Source organism: Neovison vison, chromosome 10 (genome assembly GCF_020171115.1).
Source record: "Neovison vison isolate M4711 chromosome 10, ASM_NN_V1, whole genome shotgun sequence".
Lineage (NCBI taxonomy): Eukaryota > Metazoa > Chordata > Mammalia > Carnivora > Mustelidae > Neogale > Neogale vison.
In genome coordinates, this window is record NC_058100.1 from 57825831 (window position 1) to 57845075 (window position 19245).

Below are 19245 nucleotides of genomic sequence, written 5' to 3' on the forward strand. Positions count from 1 at the left end.
GTAACATTAGCTTGGTCTGACTTTCTAGAGCATAACATCTGGTACAGATTTTATTCTTTCCATCTCCTGCAAAACTGAGTTTCCTGCGTTGAGAAATTAAAGCAAAAACCTTAACTATCTAAATATCTTAAGCTGGCCTCTGTTACTGCTCTGACTGCCCACCCATCTGCCAGTTCCAGGCTTGAGAGGTCTGTCTTGGTTATTTCCATGTTTCTCTGAAGCAGAAAGATGGTGATATTGTTGCCTTTAAAAATGGCAAGTGTGAAAGGAAGAGAAGATAATGAAGGAACAGAGGAAGAAAGGGACAAGGGAGACAAGGGACAAAAGAGACAAGGGAGACAGACAGAGAGAGAGAGGGAGAAAGCGACTAATTACCCCTGGAGACCCACACTGGGCATTAGGGAGTTTTTCTTTCTATACGCTTTACTTTGAAAATGTTTACCATCAGTATACTTTACATTCTTTTATTTAAAAACCCCTGCTAATTGTAGCTGATAAAGAAATTCCAGACATCTTCTAACTCCAGTGGCCACACACAGTGCACCCCGCCAAAGGGGGGACGGCCAGGCCTTGCCCAGACGGTCCCCAGAGGCCCAAGGACGTCAGGGAGGGCCCCGTGAGCTTCCCAGGACCCAGCGAGGGGGATGAAAAGAGAAGGGCTTCCCAGCCTCCCTCTTCTCCAAACTGGGGCTGAGGCCAAGCGGGTTCGAAAGCCCAGGAAGAGAGCCTGGGAGCCGGGCGGTGTGGAGGGGAATGCGAGGGAGGCTACGTTTGCACAAGCACCTGGAAGAGCCGCACGGGCTGCCTTTCACACTGTCTCCTCCACCCCTTCTTAATCAGAGCCGTCAGGCCCGCAGAGTACCTCAGAGGGGGGAAGAGGGAACCCCTCTGAGGAATGCCTCAGGTGAAGCCGCTGCCCTCCCCCGTTCCCCTCCGCACCCCCAGGTATGGAGGAAGACTGTCCTGATGGACGTACATGGTTTTCCTTGTCCCAGGTCCTCACAGTACCTGTCAGGGCCGTGGTGTCGGCCTTCTTGCTCTCCCGGTCCCCCTTCTGGGCCCACACCTGGACCGTGTACTCCACACCGGGCCTCAGGCCTGTCAGGACGGTGCTGCTCTGCTCCTTCCCCACAGACACCTCCCGGGTGTCCCCATCGGCCGAGGTGTAGCGCACCATATACTTGTCGATGACGGCTCGCACTGGGTCCCAGGAGATGGTGGCCGTGTCCTCTGTCACCCGGTCGGTCACCAGGTTTTGGGGGCTGTCAATTTCTTTTTAAAAAGGAAAGTCCGAATTTTAGAGCCTAAGGGAGCCCATCCCAGCACCCCATCGCCAGGAGCCCTCCCTTCGAATTATCTCTAATAATGATACAATTCCATTGAAAACAGGCGTGAAAGGCCCCTAGTTTCCATTTTCCAAGGAAACCAACCACTGGATATTACAACTGGGAGGAATGAGATCTTCAGCAAGTTCATCAGTACGGAAATTTCCTGTCTCTCTCGTTTCTACAGAAGTAACCAAAAAAAGTCTCCTGAGCCACAAGAGAAGAGGCCCAAACAGTGGCTGAAACCGCCTCTTCGTTACCTCCGTGGGATCTGGTTATTCGGTTTCACAGACTCTCAGAGCTGAGAAATCAGATCTTCCAACCTTCCTTGCCTTTGACTGAAGGGGAGCATGGAGGCCCAGAGAAATGAAAAGTTTTGCCCCAGGTCCTGCTGTTTTCTTGTGATAAAACCTCAACAAGCCCCTCTTTGCTCTGACTCGTGACCTCCCACCTTCTGAAGGACTTTTCTCCTTTTCGTCCACACTCTCGCCGGCACCCCCGGTCTCTCCTCAATAGTCGTTCCCAGACCACAGGCTCTAGGACCTCCTGTCCCTCTGACTCCTTAACTGGCAGATTTCTCACGAGACTGGTGTTCACCTTCACTTCGCTCCTCCTCTCCCGTCCGATCCTCGATCAGTGAAGTCTGGCACTCTTCCCCAGCACGCCACTAGAATGCTAGAATTCGTCACCCCCAGCTTCCCACTGCCAAATCCGATCGACGCTCACCATCCTCACCTTACTGGCCTTCTGAGCAGCATCTGTCAGGGCAGATCCACTCCGTCTGTCTGAAAACACTCCCAGCTCTTGACTTCCATGACCACACCCTTCCCTGGTTTTCTCCCAACTGTCTGACCCTTCCTGGGTCTTCTTCATTAGTGACCTGGCTGACCACCTCTCTACACTTCTCCCTAAGAGACCTCAACCATGGCCATGACTTTGCATACCAACCAATGCCCTCGGATCCCCGATCCGTGCCCACCCAGCTTGTACCTACAACCGCATTTCTACCACGGCGCCTCATATGGACCGGACCCATGACTGGTATTTGTGGAGTCGATAAGAAAGTCACTCACTCAACCAAGGAATCTCACCACCTTCTCCAGTTTAAACATGAAAGTCTTCCCATTCCTCCCTGAGCCTACTTACCTCTCAGGCTCCCCTCAAAAAGATGTTGCCCCAGCCTTCCTTGTTGCTCAGGCCAGAAACACGGGTCCTGTCTGTTCACTTGCTTCCCTCCCCACATCTCATCCATCAACAAATACTGGCATTATGCCTCCAAATGTGCACCCAGATAGCCCCTCTTTCACAACGGCTGTCGCTCCCTCTCGCCCGGATTTCACACGAGACTCTTCACTAACTTTCCTGATGTTACTCCTGTCCCGTCCTCCATGGATTCCCCTCACTGTGGCCTGAATAAACTTTTTTAAACAAATGCTACATCAAGCTGCTCTTCTTCTGATGAACACAACACGTTCCCTGCTGCAGGGACCGTGTGGTCCTGTGAGTGACCCCGCCTCCTCCCCCCTCACTGCACACCACTTCCCCTCTCACCCTCCCTGCTCCAGCCCCCCAGCCCCTCTCAGTTCTACAACCATCTTAGCTGCTCCAGCTCAGGGCCATCATACACCCTTCCCGTTGCCAGAAATGGCGAGTTCTCCCACCATCCATTCTCCCCTTCCTCCACGAGCATCCGTCCAATGGACCTCTGCAGAATGATGGAACTACCCTGCACTGTCCAATTCAGCGGCCATTAACCGATGTGGTTACTGACCACTTGACATGTGGCTAGTACAACTCTGCAAATCATTTAATTACTTTTCATTAGTTAACATGTAAGGAGGCCCATGCAGCCAGCGGCTACTGTGTTGGACGGGGCAGCAGAACAGAAGTGGAGGCTGGACACATGACCGTCCAGCTGAAGACTTCACTCCCCAGCCTTTCTGGGAGGGAGGTCTGGCACTGGGGCTTGGATCTGGCCAACGGAATAGGAGAAAAGTGAAGAATGTGGGCAATGTTCCGGCCCTGCCCTTCCCTTTCCACTGCTGGAACGTGGGGAGGAGGGTGGAGGAGGTGGTGGATGCCCCACGGATGAATGAACGGCAATACAGGAGGAGTCGGGCTCTCCCGTGCCATGGACCTACCATACCAGCCTGGCCCACTTACCCTCTAACTATTCCACAAGAATAAACTTCTCTCTTGTTTAAGGAAATGCTCTTTGGATGTTCCTGTCCGTGTGGATCTTAACTATTACCCATCCCATCCCTTCTAAGAAGCATGCCTTCCCTGTAATTCTTTGTACCTTCACCGTGTTCACCTCTTTCATAGAGCTGACCGTAGTTTATGGTTATAAGTTTCTTTGCTTGGTGATCGCCTCTCTTTCCCAATGGACTTTAAGAGAGTAGGAGTACTTGTTTTGTTGGCTGCTATATCCCAGGCATGCCATGAGAAGATGCTCTTCAAAACTTGAAATGAATGCAGAGCTCCAACCTCCCAAGGTCACATTTGCTCCTCTAAGCTACACACCATTCATCAAGTCGGACCTATGCAAAACAGCTTGTCACGGAACAATTCTTTAACCCATGGTTTTGAGGAGCACAGGCTTGGGGAAGAGTTTTAAGACCTTCACAGGCCTGCTCAGTACTGAGTCTGTGACTATGCTTTGATTTTTCTTTAGGTGAGTGAGGTTTCTACGGCAAACTTTCCTAAAACCATCCCTGAGTCACAGACCCCAAAACCAGAAGTGACATCATTCGGCAGCAATAGAGCAGCCCACGGTGAGGACCTGAGTCTCTTTCCTCCTCCCTCCTGTTACCTGTCAGGGCTTTGGTGTCGGCCTTCTTGCTGTCCCGGTCCCCCTTCTGGGCCCACACCTGGACCGTGTACTCCACACCGGGCCTCAGGCCCATCAGGACGGTGCTGCTCTGCTCCTTCCCCACAGACACCTCCCGGGTGTCCCCATCAGCTGAGGTGTAGCGCACCATATACTTGTTGATGACGGCTTGCACTGGGTCCCAAGAGATGGTGGCCGTGTCCTCTGTCACCTTGTTGGTCACAAGGTTTTTGGGGCTGTCAATGTCTAAAAGGAAAAGTACCGATCAACATGCACTATTAATAGTACAGTGTAGTATAGTACAGAACCTTGGGGTCATTTTTCTTGGGGTGATACTCTTCTGTGTCTTGTGATTTCCCCATTACCTATGCCCTGACTACTTCAGTGAGATGTCCTCTCCCCAGACAGACTTTGACTCCCCAAGAAGAAAGCACAGTAAGCCACAATCTACAGATCTACACTATCACCTCCACTAAGAATTTAATAAAACAAATTTCCTTATTTACTTAGTAAGCGAATTTCTAATTCCCACTAGGTACATGGCGTGGTGTTAGGTAGTACACAGGGCCCAGTGGAAGAAGACACAGCCCATGCTCACAAGCAGTAAAAATTTTGTTTCTAAAATCATATCAACAAAGACCTCTGATTACATACAAGATTATTCTAATAGCCAGAGGCAAATGTCAACTTCTAGAGGCAGAGGGCCACCTCCTATTCTGCTCAGGGTTCCCACAGCCTCATAGAGAACAAAGCACAAGGTAAATGCACAACATCCCTTCTTAAATGAATCAGCCAATTAAAAACCAGTTTTAATATGCTTTACATATTGTGGATGCACATGTAATGCTGGTTAGCTGGTTAAATCACTAGAGAAATATGGCCTCACATTCTTTCACAATCCATTCAGAATAGAAAACAGATGTTGCCTTTATCCTTTAAACCAGAATTACCACGACTCATTCATGCCAAAGCACACCACACGTATCTACTTGCGCTGCTAGATGTAAAGTCTATTTCTCAAAGTTGAATTTTCCAAATGTTATTATTAATATTAACATTTGATTTTCATCTTCTGTTCTCACTAAAACACAATGAGAGACCCTTAATACTGTGCACAATGAAATATTCATGTACTCAGAGAAGGAGTCGCGGGGCAAGACCATCCAGTCGTGGCAAAACTGGAGCTTGAAACTCCCGCTTGGATCTGACTTGTAAGGAAATGAGTTAAAGGAAAGTAAGGGAGGGTGTGTGCATTCTCTTATGAAGGGACATGATCCTCCATAATCCTGCTCCTCCATAAATCATCTAGTCTGCCTGTGTCAAAGCAAGAAAACAAATTGGACCAGCGATAGGCTTAGTCCTCCATTCTCGATGTTCCATTACCTGTTAGGGCCGTGGTGTTGGCCTTCTTACTCTCCCGGTCCCCCTTCTGAGCCCACACCTGGACCGTGTACTCCACACCTGGCCTCAGGCCTGTCAGGACGGTGCTTCTCTGCTCCTTCCCCACAGACACCTCCCGGGTGTCGCCATCGGCCGAGGTGTAGCGCACCATATACTTGTCGATGACTGCTCGCACTGGGTCCCAGGAGATGGTGGCTGTGTCCTCTGTCACCCGGTCGGTCATCAGGTTTTGGGGGCTGTCAATTTCTTAAAAATAAAAAATATATATATATTTGGAAAAGCCTAAGCTTGGAAGCCATGGAAGAGATACCCATAGCCCATCACTGCCATTTTCATCTTCTAGGACTCTCTTCCCACAAGGCAATGATATCCCCATCCGGAGTCGGCTGGGAGTCAAGAGAGAAAGTAACCCCTGGCTCCCAATTTCAGAAGACTATGCATTGCAAACTTCACATATTTTCTCTTGGCTTTCCACTCCCCAAAATGTGGAAGGAATGACATCTTCTTAGCAACATGATGGCACATCAAAACCATGATTAAACATCTGCCGTGATGTTCAGGGAACCCAATGTATCGTTTTCTCAAGGGCTACTTCAGAGCCAGTCACTCTAAAAACATGATCACATGCCCTGCAGTGGTCCCAAGGCCACTATAACATCTTTGCTGAGTCTGCTGAGCACAGGGCCACCACGTAACTTCGCCTCTCCCTTCCAGTGGGTTCAGTGGCTCCATGAGCAGATCATCACTACCAGGCAGACTGATGGCTACCAGCACACTGAGATCCCCATGAGAGCTCACTGTCCTTTTTGATCTTTAGGACTCTCTTTGCAAAGTCCCTCATCTCAGGGCACATCTTTCTTTGGTACCACGCACACTCATATCCACAGGCTCAAAATTCAACTGCGATTGACCACCTTTCTCTTGTTACCTGTTGGGGCCTTGGTGTCGGCCTTCTTGCTCTCCCGGTCCCCCTTCTGAGCCCACACCTGGACTGTGTACTCCACACCCGGCCTCAGACCCATCAGGACGGTGCTGCTCTGCTCCTTCCCTACAGACACCTCCCTGGTGTCACCATCGGCCGAGGTGTAGCGCACCATATACTTGTCAATGATGGCTTGCACTGGGTCCCAGGAGACGGTGGCTGTGTCCTCTGTCACCCGGTCAGTCTCCAGGTTTTTTGGGCTGTCAATGTCTGAAAGGAAAGTTAAAGTGAAATATTAACAAGCACCAAAGAGTGAGACCATGTTCCTTGCAGGAAGGTAGTTTCCTGTTCTTGTGTTTTTCCCATCTTCTATGTCAGTTTTCAGTTGTTTCATGGAGGTAGACCTTCTCTCCATAGTTAGACTCTTGGATCCTCCAGGAGGCAGCACATGACAAGACAATGAGCACTAGATCCAAAGTCAGAAGAGCGAGGTTCTCTTCCAGCCCAGAGAGCAGAGCACAGGGACAGAAAAAGCCCAGAGCAGAGCCAACAGACCAGGGATCTAGGCCCAGCCCTGTCATCTGCCAGCTGTGGCCCTGGACAGCTAGCTCTGAGCCTCAGCTCCTTCTTTGTAAAATGTGGGCCTTACTATCTAGATATTAAGTTACCATAATATTCCATGAATATTCCATAAATCTGACTCATGAGTCATCCGCTAATTTCATGATGTATAAAAATTATTCATTTCTATGTATTGGAGGTTTCTGACCTGTAACATGGGGATATTGATCTCTGAGATACCCATCTCACCAAAAGCCTCAGAGGACCAAGCAAATGAGGAAGACAACCATCCTTCGTTGCTGGTGGGTATGTAAAATAGTGCCAGCATCCTGGAAACATTTTAACATTTTAACATTTCAAAAGGTTAAATATAGAGTCACCATGTGACCCAGCAATTCCACTCCTACAACTGAAACATGTCCTCACGAAAATCTGTACGCAAATGCTCATAGTACCCTTATTCACCATAGCCAAAAAGCAGGAACAACCCAAATGCTCATCAGTGACAAACAGATAAACACAACATGTTACTGCCATCCAGTTGAATTTTATCTGGCAAAAAAAAAAATAAAGTGGTGACATGCTACAACATGGATGAACCTTGAAAATATTACGTGTAGTGAATAAAGCCAGTCGTAAAAAGTCACAGGTTGTATGGATCCATTTGTATGAAATGTCCAGAATGAGGAACTCTACAGACAGAATGTAGTAGTTTCCTAGGCTGGGGGCAGTTGGGGTGGGACTGCTAATGGACAAGGAATTTCTTTCCAGAGTATTGAAAATCTTCTGAATTAGATACTAGTGATAGCTGTAAAACTATAAATATACCAAAAACCACTTAATTCTATGCTTTAGAAGATGACGTTTTATGGAAAATAAATTATATCTCAATAAATGTATTATTTTTTAAAAAATGAGAAGGGGCATCTGAGTGGCTCAGTCAGTTAAGTGTCCAACTCCTTATTTCAGCTCAGGTCCTAACTGCAGGATCACGAGATAGAGCCCCGCATGAGGCTCCATGCTGAGTGTGGAGTCTACTTGGGATTCTCTCCCTGTCCCTCTGCTCCTCCCCCTGCCACCTCTCTCTCTAAGATAAATAAATAAAATCTTCTTTAAAAATGAGCAAAGTGAGATGAAAGAGCTTTAAAATTATAAAAGAACACAGTGTGTAAGTGCAACCTCAGGATCCCCAGAACAGAGCATACCATCCTCTAGAGAGGATTTACCTGCTAAGAAAACAATAACCCTTCCTTGTCCCAAAGAGATCAGAGCAAAAACCATTTACCTAAAATACTAGGCTCACAGATCTTAATATACATGGTTTCTTCCTATCTTTTCCCTTTCAAGTAGAAACATTTCAATGATTGAACACAAATCAGAGGAATGGTGAGTAGATAGGACCAATCACCATTTATCTTTCTACGACCAAAGTATGAGGCCACGGATAAGCTCCTGAGTTTGAGATGATGTATAATAGGAAGAAGGATGGTGTCTGCTGTCTCTTATGAAGGGACACCATCCTGCCCTTTCACAAACCATCTAGTCTGTTGGTGTCAAAGCAAGAACACAAAACTTGACCATCTATAGGCTTAAGCTTTACATTCTCAAAGAACAATGCTCCATTACCTGTCGGGGCCTTGGTGTCAGCCTTCTTGCTCTCCTGAGCCCCCTTCTGAGCCCACACCTGGACCGTGTACTCCACACCCGGCCTCAGACCCATCAGGACGGTGCTGCTCTGCTCCTTCCCCACAGACACCTCCCTGGTGTTTCCATCAGCTGAGGTGTAGCGCACCATATACTTGTCGATGACAGCCTGCACCGGGTCCCAGGAAATGGTGGCTGTGTCCTCTGTCACCCGGTCAGTCACCACGTTTTTTGGGCTGTCAATGTCTGAAAGGAAAGTTAAAGTGAACTATTAACAAGCGCCGAAGAGTGAGACCATGTTCCTTGCAGGGAGGCAGTTTCCTGTTCTTGTGTTTTTCCCATCTCCTATGTTAGTTTTCAGTTGTTTCATGGACATTGACCTTCTCTCCATCGTTGGATTCTTGGATCCTCAAGGAGGCAGCACAAGACAGTAGAATGAGCACCAGATCCAGAGTCAGAAAATCTATGACCCTGCACATCCCAATTGCCTCTGGCTGGGCCTCAGCCTTATCACCTATAAATCTGGGGTTGAGGTTGGATAGACTTTAAAGTTCCTTTGAGCATTAATGTTCCATACATACAACTAATTTCATAAATTACTAATTTGTTTCATGACCCTGGATAAGTCACCTCACTTCTCTACATTTATAAAATACGATTATAGCATTGTACATATCTTGCTGGGTGGCTCTGAAAACCAAGATGAAAAATATCATTTAAAAGGAGGATTTGAAAATATTGAATATTAGTGTCTATAGGAAAAAAAGGCAGAGCAAGATAACGTTAGTGTGTATCCTGGAGACTTGCTGTATTAAATGAGGTAATAATAATCTGCCCTTTACAACAATTCTTGGTGCAGACTAGATGCCCACTGACCCTTAGCTATTATTAATGATCTCACCTTGTTGATAGTTTATGAATGAAGAAGATTATGCTACCCCACACCATGTACACAAGAAGGTATTCAAAAATGGAGTCACCAAGACAATAATAGCATGTCTTTGTTCCAAAAGTTCATTGCAAAAGTAATTTCCCTAAAGTCCTTGCTTCTAGGTAGGTCCTGTCACAGATGTGCAGTGGTATAATCAAGCGGGTCTCTTACCCTGGCTTGGGATGTGACCCCAAGAGAAGTGGATCTACATTCCAACCTGACAGCCCACTGACACAGCAGGACCAACAGTCTTGTGACCCTTGGCTGACCAACCATCTCCAGACTATGAAAGAAGTTGGGGGGACGCCTGGGTGACTCAATTGGTTTAGCATCTCCCTTTGACACAGGTCATGATACCGAGGTTCTGGGATGGAGTCCCACATTGGACTCCTTGCTTACTGGGGACTCTGCTTCTCCCTCTGCCTGCCACTCCCCCTGCTTGTGTTCGCTCCCCCAACCCCGGCCGATAAATAATTAAAATCTTTAAAAAAAAGAGCGAGGTTGGAGAGGCCAAAGAGATGGGACTTTGGGAGTGGACTTCTTTGGGTGGAATTAAACTGTGAGCTTCATGGGTGAGACCCAAACCTCGAATAACCATTTGCAATGGGATTCCTTACAGAGCTGGTAATGCATGTCCTAGAGCAAGTATTCTCAACCAGGAACCACCGGCAAGGTCTTGAGACTGACTTGGTCACAGTTCAGTTTGGGATGGGAGGCTCCTGGTGTCTAATGGGTAGAGGCAGCCTACGGAGGACAAGACGGACCCCAGCAACAAAGAATTATCAAGACAAAAATTTCAGCAGTGTCCAGGTTGAGAAAGTCTGCCCACAGCTTGGGGAACACCATGGGCTGGTGTCGGACATGGGCCTAAAATATCTAAGAGGAGAGAGAATGGCTGTTTGCTCTGGCGCAGAGTGATGGAAAGCTGTTGCAAAAGGGTGGTACATCCAGGTGAATGGGAAAAGGGTGATGCACGTTCCCCGTGGACCTGACGTGAAACAAGGATGGTTTTAGAAGCTGTCCAAGAGGCTCAGGCAGATGGAGAAGGTGACACTGCCCCCCCCCCGAAAGGCACTGGAGTGCACCCCCATGTGTGCAGGTGGAAGAAAGGGAGCAGGTGACTGGCAGGAGAGACGCATCTGCAGACAGGATCACTAGGACCAAACACTGGAGTGGAGGAAGGCAGCTAAAGAACACGCAGAAATGCTCCATGAGGGAAAACATTAGCTTTAACACTCATCAGGCCCCACAACAGGCCCGGGGCAACCGTGACCATCATAGTCAAGTAAGACAACTTACCTCTCCTCCTCCTGAGCCCTGATCTCTCTCCAAGCTTTGCCAAACACACATCAGTCAGAAATCACAGTTAGTGTGCTGGAAGGGGGGCCTGAAGTAGCAGAAGGGAAATACAAGAGAAGCTGAGCGCACCCCCTTCCCAGGGCAGGCAGCTAGCTTGCCAATGGCCCAAGCAGATGGTGGGAAGAATCTTTAAATTTAAATGAAGTATGGGGGGCATCTGGGTGGCTCAGTCATTAAGCGTCTGCCTTCGGCTCAGGTCACAATCCCAGGGTCCTAGCAAGCCCTGCATTGGGCTCCCTGCTTAGCAGGAGGCCTGTTTCTCCCTCTCCCACTCCCTCTGCTGTGTTCCCTCTCTTGCTGTGTATCTCTGTCAAATAAATAGATAAATTATTTTTTTAATTAAAATTAAAAAAATAAATAATTGCAGTATGGATAATTACTAAAATGATACATGATGGGAACTAAAAGTGATCAGATATTTGCTTATGTTTAGCCAATAAAACATGGTTATTATTTTTGCTTAAAACACTCATCCAAAGGCAGAAACGGAGAACAAGCACCACAGAAAGAGTTTCAATAAGTAAGGAGGGAAAACAAAGCAGGCTCGGGCTCACAGTCATGCTCCCTCCACAGCACGGGCATGTGGGCTTTCCATCGTATTTATTCCTTATCAGGAAAGCATTCACTGCGTTCAGAGCACAGAAGATGCACAAGCAGAGAACAAAGAACTATGAGTAATCACATCAGTCTTTAAAGACCAAAGTTTGAAGAGAAGATGAGCTATGCATTCTTTTTTTTTTTTTTTTAAGATTTTATTTATTTATTTAACAGAGAGAGAGAGATCACAATTAGGCAGAGAGGCAGGCAGAGAGAGAAGGGGGAAGCAGGCTCCCTGCTGAGCAGGGAGCCCAATGCTGGGCTCAATCCCAGGACCCTGAGATCATGACCTGAGCCAAAGGCAGAGGCTTAATCCATTGAGCCACCCAGGCACCCCATGAGCTACGCATTCTAAGAGAAACCATGAAATCGAAGTAAGGGGTACATGTGGACTCTGTAAAGACACCAGAACCTCACTTTCTGCCAGTCATAGAAGGAAAACCAACTGACACAGACGATGAGTTCGGCAGTGACAAAGTGATGATGTGTGCTCCCTTACCTGTGGGGGCCTTGGTGTTGGCCTTCTTGCTCTCCCGGTCCCCCTTCTGGGCCCACACCTGGACCGTGTACTCCACACCCGGCCTCAGACCCGTCAGGACGGTGCTGCTCTGCTCCTTCCCCACAGACACCTCCCGGGTGTCCCCATCGGCCAAGGTGTAGCGCACCATATACTTGTCGATGACTGCTCGCACTGGGTCCCAGGAGATGGTGGCTGTGTCCTCTGTCACCCGGTCGGTCATCAGGTTTTGGGGGCTGTCAATTTCTTAAAAATAAAAAATATATATATATTTGGAAAAGCCTAAGCTTGGAAGCCATGGAAGAGATACCCATAGCCCATCACTGCCATTTTCATCTTCTAGGACTCTCTTCCCACAAGGCAATGATATCCCCATCCGGAGTCGGCTGGGAGTCAAGAGAGAAAGTAACCCCTGGCTCCCAATTTCAGAAGACTATGCATTGCAAACTTCACATATTTTCTCTTGGCTTTCCACTCCCCAAAATGTGGAAGGAATGACATCTTCTTAGCAACATGATGGCACATCAAAACCATGATTAAACATCTGCCGTGATGTTCAGGGAACCCAATGTATCGTTTTCTCAAGGGCTACTTCAGAGCCAGTCACTCTAAAAACATGATCACATGCCCTGCAGTGGTCCCAAGGCCACTATAACATCTTTGCTGAGTCTGCTGAGCACAGGGCCACCACGTAACTTCGCCTCTCCCTTCCAGTGGGTTCAGTGGCTCCATGAGCAGATCATCACTACCAGGCAGACTGATGGCTACCAGCACACTGAGATCCCCATGAGAGCTCACTGTCCTTTTTGATCTTTAGGACTCTCTTTGCAAAGTCCCTCATCTCAGGGCACATCTTTCTTTGGTACCACGCACACTCATATCCACAGGCTCAAAATTCAACTGCGATTGACCACCTTTCTCTTGTTACCTGTTGGGGCCTTGGTGTCGGCCTTCTTGCTCTCCCGGTCCCCCTTCTGGGCCCACACCTGGACTGTGTACTCCATACCCGGCCTCAGACCCGTCAGGATGGTGCTGGTCTGCTCCTTCCCCACAGACACCTCCCTGGTGTCACCATCGGCCGAGGTGTAGCGCACCATATACTTGTCAATGATGGCTTGCACTGGGTCCCAGGAGACGGTGGCTGTGTCCTCAGTCACCCGGTCGGTGGCCAGATTTGTGGGGCTGTCAATTTCTTGAAGAGAGACGAAAGAATGTAGCATTTACCAACTCTCTAGTTCCTATGAGGCCAGCATATACACCGACAAAATGATGATCTCGACAAATTTCAGAGTCTGTTCTATGCCACTGATTGGGATAACTTAAGGGTTTAATTAAGCAAGTGGTCTGAAATTCCAATAGCACTTAATGAAATGTGGCGTTCTCAGACAAAACCAAAATAGTCTCAGCTCTATAAACTCTACCCATAAGTAGCCTTTGGATTAAAAAAAAATAATAATAGTCTTCATATACAAATTTCTCCTTTACCCTGGATTTTTATAATACACTCTTTCAGTTCCTGACTCCTTCTACCTGAAAGCAATTATATTTCAGTAAATCTCTGCGTCAGCTCTAATATTTTCTTTGGGAAGAAAAATATCCTGGAAGTAGGAGCTGTCAGTTCTTTCCACATAAAACATTATGTCTGAGGCCAGAGAACCAGAAGACTTAAATTGATGGGATTTGAGGTCTGGGAGGATAAAAATAATCCTACTTGCAGAATCTGTCTGGGCTTCTATGCAGTTAAACTGGGTTGGAATCCGGGCTCCAGTGTTTCCTAGTTGCTTACTTGGGCAGACTATAAACCTTACCTCTGGGTCCCCTCACCTCCAGGAAGGAGGAAAGAGCAGTATGTACTTCACAGCTTCTGGCAAATCACAAGTGAGCTATTCACATGGTAAATGCTTAAATATAGGCTCTTTGTTATTGCAAGTGCCATTGAGGCCTGAAATACCCCTTTCTCCTTAAAATGTGAACCCCTGGAGGTGGAAATCCAAGCAGAAGTGGGTGATTAGAATGCCTTTAGAGTCCTGTTTCAAAAACCACCGCCTCAGGGGCGCTTGGGTGGCTCTGTTGAGCAGTTAAGTATCTGCCTTCAGCTCAGGTCATGATCCCAGGGGCCTGGGATAGAGCACCCCATGGGGCTCCCTGCTCACCCAGGAGCCTGCTTCCCCCTCTGCTACTCCCCCTGCTTGTATTTTCTCTCTCGCTGACTCTGTCAAAGAAATAAATAACAATCTTTTAAAAAATAAAAAAAAATAGTATTAAAAAGAGCCACCTCCTCACATGGCTGAGCTCTCCGTGACAGCAACCACATTTCCAGCCTATGCACCATCGCTGGGTGTGCACAGCCAGGTCGCAGGGGGTCGGGGGAGGCACACCCAAGGGAGGCAGCTCACCTTGGGGAGCAGAGAGTTCGGAAAGTGCTAGGGACAGGGGACAGGGAGGAGTTTCGCTCTGGTTTCTCATCCTTCACTACTCCACCCTCATGGACCTGGCCACAATCAACACCACTTAGTCATTATTAAGGTAATTCCATATTAAGAGAAGAGAAAAAAACAAACCCTGTCCTATTCTTTTTTATTATTTTTTTAAGATTTATTTTATTTATTTATTTGACAGACAGAGATCAGAAGTTGGCGAGAGGCAGGCAGAGAGAGAGGAGGAAGTAGGCTTCCCACAGAGCAGAGAGCCCGATGAGGGGCTTGACTTAATCCACTGAGCCACCCAGGCGCCCCCCTGTCCTATTCTTATACTCGAAGCCTTTGCATATGCTGCTCCACTGCTCATGCCCATCCATCTGCCTAGACTCTGCTCAGGTGTCTCTGCCTCCTCCAGCCAGCCATGACCCCCTCTCCCATCCCAGTCTGTGCTAAGTACCCTTTTTCCTGGTTCCCATAGCTCCAGGGACGTTTGTGGGCTCTAGAAAGACAGAACTCATGGCTCTTTATCTTTTCTGCTTGTCTTCTCTACCTGGACAGTTGTGAATGCCATGAGCGTAAACTAGGTCTTTCATATCTGCACCCCAAGAGCCTGACTCTGTGCCCGACAGTGCCAGCAATGCCCCATCTCAGGGGCTCCCCATAATCTGGGGTGCCTAGCTGACACCACCCCCACGAGAGACGGAAAGCTTCTTCTCCATTCAAACTTCTACCATCTTAAGAAGACTGACCCTTCCTTTTCACAACACTCAAAATCCTACCAAAGGGAAAGCCTTTGTAACAGAAACCAGGAGGTGGCCATCTACAATCCATGGGCCGAATCTGACCCACAGCCTTCTCTTAGGAAGTTTTATTGAACACAGTCTTACAGGTTCATTTACATATTATTTGTGGCTGTTTTCGCATCTTGATGGCAGAACTGAAAATAGGGCCTCTCTGGCCACTCACAGAAAGGGCTGACCCTGCCTTTAAACCAACCTAGGCTTCACCATCCTTACCAGCAGCTTCTCCTTCCCCTGGAGAAGATAAGGCCCACCCCGGGCCAGGAGGCTCCATGCCACCAAATGCTTTGGGAGGGCTGAATGCTGATTAACATTTGCTATGCACTGAATGTTTGTGTGCCCCCCAATTCCTATGTTGAAGCCCTAACTCCCAATTTGCTGGTGTTTGGAGGTGAGACCTGGGAGATAATTAGGTTTGATGAGGTCATGAGGGTAAGTCTCTCCATGATGGCATCAGTGCCTGATAGGAAGAGACCTGAGCTTCTTTCCACCACGTAACAGTGCAGGAAGAAGACGGCCACCTAAAAGCCAACAAGAGGGCTCTCACCAGGAACCGAATCAGCCAGCACCCTGATCATGGGGCCTCCTGGCCTCCAGAATTGTGGGAACTAAATTGCTTTGGCTGAAGCCCCTTGTCTGTGGTATTCTGCTAGAATAGCCAGAGCTGACAGAGAGGACTCGTAAGAAATAATCACTACTGTCACTCACGTAGCATGGGGCTATGTGTCAGGCGCTTCCTTGAATTAACTCGTGGAACCCTCCCAATAAGCTTATGAGGTAAAAACCCACGTGCCCTCTTTTATAGACAAGAATCTGAGAAACAGAGGTGAAGGGACTTGCCCAAAGCCACTCAACTAGTAAATGGCAGAGCTGGGATTAAAATGTGGACAGTCAAGCTTCTGAGATCACATTCCTTACGAATTATCGGCTTCTCTGAATGTCTCTATACTAACTGATTGTCTGGAACAGAGCCCAATCGATAAGGGACTCCTTTTCTATGATTTCCTGTCAAATGTCCAGAACCTCAAGCGGCCTCCAAGATGAGAGTGCTCTGAATTCAGAGACAGGAGCAAAGGAGGCTTTAAGCAGAAACAACATCTGGGACGTGTTCCCCACCGCCGCCTCAAGACATCTACAAGCCCAAGCTGAGTGGGACAGCTAGAGGAGGTCTGGGGACGGACCCTTCTGGTTTCTGGAAGCTTCAAAGCAGAATCAGTACATTTGGTGACTGTTGACTCAGGATGCAAACCATTTCCATGGTCTGACAGAGAGTTCCAGATCATAAGCAAATGCCTGTATGGCCTCTGCAAACAGAGATAAGCATTCAAATTCACTGTCATCCAAATGTTCTGAGTTTTAACATCCAAAAAATGAAAATTAGGAAGTGTTATTCTGTACTGAGAGAGTTGCACATGGAATTCTAACCCAAATAAGCATGACCTACTGTGTAAAATAAAAAGGCTGGTTTCTCTTGTTCGAGGATGAAATGGGAAAAATCATAATTGTGAAATTTTAAAATGCTTTTGCAACCCCCTTCCCCATCCCTGTAAGCAAAAGAGATAATGTTAGGGGGACATGGCCTCCTGAGTCACGAATCAGCCTTCTCCCCGCCATGAGGAAACCTCTTTAGGCTCCCGTCCCTCTGTTACCTGTGAGGGCATTTGTGTCGGCCTTCTTGCTCTCCTGGTTGCCTCTCTCAGCCCACACGTAGACTTTGTACGCCTCTCCTGGCTTCAGGCCTGTCAGAATGGTGCTGCTCTGCTCCCTCGGGACGGCCGTGTCCTTCGTGTCCCCATCGGCAGAAGTGTAGCGTACCACGTACTTATCTATGACAGCCTGGACGGGGACCCAGGAGACCATCGCTGTGTCTTCTGTCACCCGATCAGTGACCACATTGGTTGGGCTATCAATTTCTTCACGAAAATATGAGAAAGAAAAATTAGAGAAAGACATGTGGTTGGTCAAGGTCATGGTGGCTTCAAGCTCTAGTTCACCCGGGTGACCTAGTTCTATAGTCCACACACTGTAAGAGCATCTCTCTGTCCTCTGTGACAGCTGGACAACTGGCCTTGGCTTGAACCCTCCGCTGAGAAAGGGCTCCCTGAGGGACCAACAGTCCCTTCCATTTTGAGACCACTGAGCACATTACATGTCAGTTCCCACAAATGTAGCCACCTGAAGTGAAACTCCTTCCAGAGGTACACGGAATACACCTCATGCTCTTCTGGGAGACCCTCCAGCAGGTATTCAAGAATAGTTACCACTCTCCCTCCTAATTCTCCTCTTATCAAAACACTTCCACCGCTTCATTGTATGCATTTGTAAGTTACCAGCTTTTACAGCGTTATACCATATCATGCCATACCATATTGTATCATATCATATCAAACTTCCAAATTACAGTTTCTAGACCTGGCCTATCTAGACTGGCCTCTTTCTTTCCCTTATCAGGGAAAAAGCCCCAAAACTCAGTCCAATCGTTCAACAATTCACTGAGCATCCATTCCACGCCAGGGAACGTAAGGGCACTCAGGAATCACCAATGAAGACAATGAGCGGAAATCCCTGGCTATACAAAATTGATGTTCTAGAAGGACCGACCCAGAACATCATGACCTCTGTGTCCTGAACACCACACTCCTCAACAACCTATCCTCAGCCCACAGCATCGGGAAATCCTTATGCTTTTTCACACGTGCCCCTGCTAACCCAGGGGTTCTCGACTTTGTCAACACTGGGTACCTACTAAGTACCGACTCCAGAGAGTTCATTTTAGAAGGTCTCAGCTATGCGCTGGCATCTCTGCCGAAAAAGAAACAAATATGCAAAACTCAGCAGGTGATTCTGATGTATATCAAAGGTTGAGAATCCTCATGTTCAGCCTCCTCATCCCCCTTCTGCATATAAAATACATTTCCCGAACCCAATATTTATTCTTGTTATAGTTTATCTTGCTGACTTCATTCATAATTTAGTCTTTCACTTAACATGCTGATTTTCCTTTCTGGCTTATCATTTACAAACCTAATAAGTAAGTCAGCTGAGAGAAGCGGCCATCAAGGTCACGGATAAAGCTCCCTCACAGAACAAAGATGAGGCATGCCCCAAGAACCCTGCCCACATGCAGAGCTGTATCTATTTGAGTAAAGACACACAAAACAGCTTCTTACTCCCAGAAATTCAAGCAGTTTTGTTTCCTCCCATCCCACTCTAGTTCTCCTGGCTCAGGATTCCCCAGCAGAGAAGTTACAACTTTTTTCACATCAACTAGAATTATCTTCCTCGAGCACAATGGCGGTGTCTTACTTGTGTGCAAGTTCCATCACAAGAGGCAGTGCATATCTTGTTTAATAAATCAGCTGTCACTGATTGAGCATATACTAAATGCAAGGTGCTTTCCACACATCACTTTATCAAACCTCATAGTAATAACTCAAGGCATTATCAGATGCCCCATGTACTAGTTTGGAAAATTAATAATAGTGATAAGTTTTAGGCACTAACTGTCTACCAGGCTCAGAAAAGTTAGATGACTTGCCCAAGGTCACTCGGCTAGTAAATGAAGTCACTTATACATTCTACACACATTCCTCAAATGCCTAGTTAGAGCTGGGAATTCAATTTAAATCAGTTATATATTAAAGTGTGTTCCCCTCCCTACCCTGCAAAAACTAAATAAATAAATAATTAATTAAAAATAAAAAAATCTTTCAAAATGCTAAGTATCTCAGAATGTGACCTTTTTTGGAAATAAATTCTTTCTAGAGATGAGCAGTTTAAAATAAGGTCACTGGGGCACCTGGGTGGCTCAGTGGATTAAGCCTCTGCCTTCAGCTCAGGTCATGATCTCAGGGTCCTGGGATTAAGCCCCACATCAGGCTCTCTGCTCAGCGGGGAGCCTGCTTCCCCCACTTCTCTCTCTCTGCCTGCCTCTCTAC

The 19245-nt window shown here is 47.4% G+C and overlaps 1 protein-coding gene across 1 annotated transcript in view; it reads right to left on the reverse strand.

The window, feature by feature from the left end:
- The window catches only part of TNN (tenascin N), a 59066-nt gene that overhangs the window by 17845 nt on the left and 21976 nt on the right, over positions 1 to 19245 (reverse strand). The window contains exons 7-14 of the mRNA XM_044267363.1: positions 16957 to 17220; positions 13016 to 13279; positions 12070 to 12333; positions 8666 to 8929; positions 6485 to 6748; positions 5539 to 5802; positions 4138 to 4401; positions 1009 to 1272 (exon numbers count right to left, since the gene is read on the reverse strand). Of these exons, the coding sequence (XP_044123298.1) occupies positions 1009 to 1272; positions 4138 to 4401; positions 5539 to 5802; positions 6485 to 6748; positions 8666 to 8929; positions 12070 to 12333; positions 13016 to 13279; positions 16957 to 17220 (2112 nt within the window). The remainder of the gene's footprint in view (positions 1 to 1008; positions 1273 to 4137; positions 4402 to 5538; positions 5803 to 6484; positions 6749 to 8665; positions 8930 to 12069; positions 12334 to 13015; positions 13280 to 16956; positions 17221 to 19245) is intronic.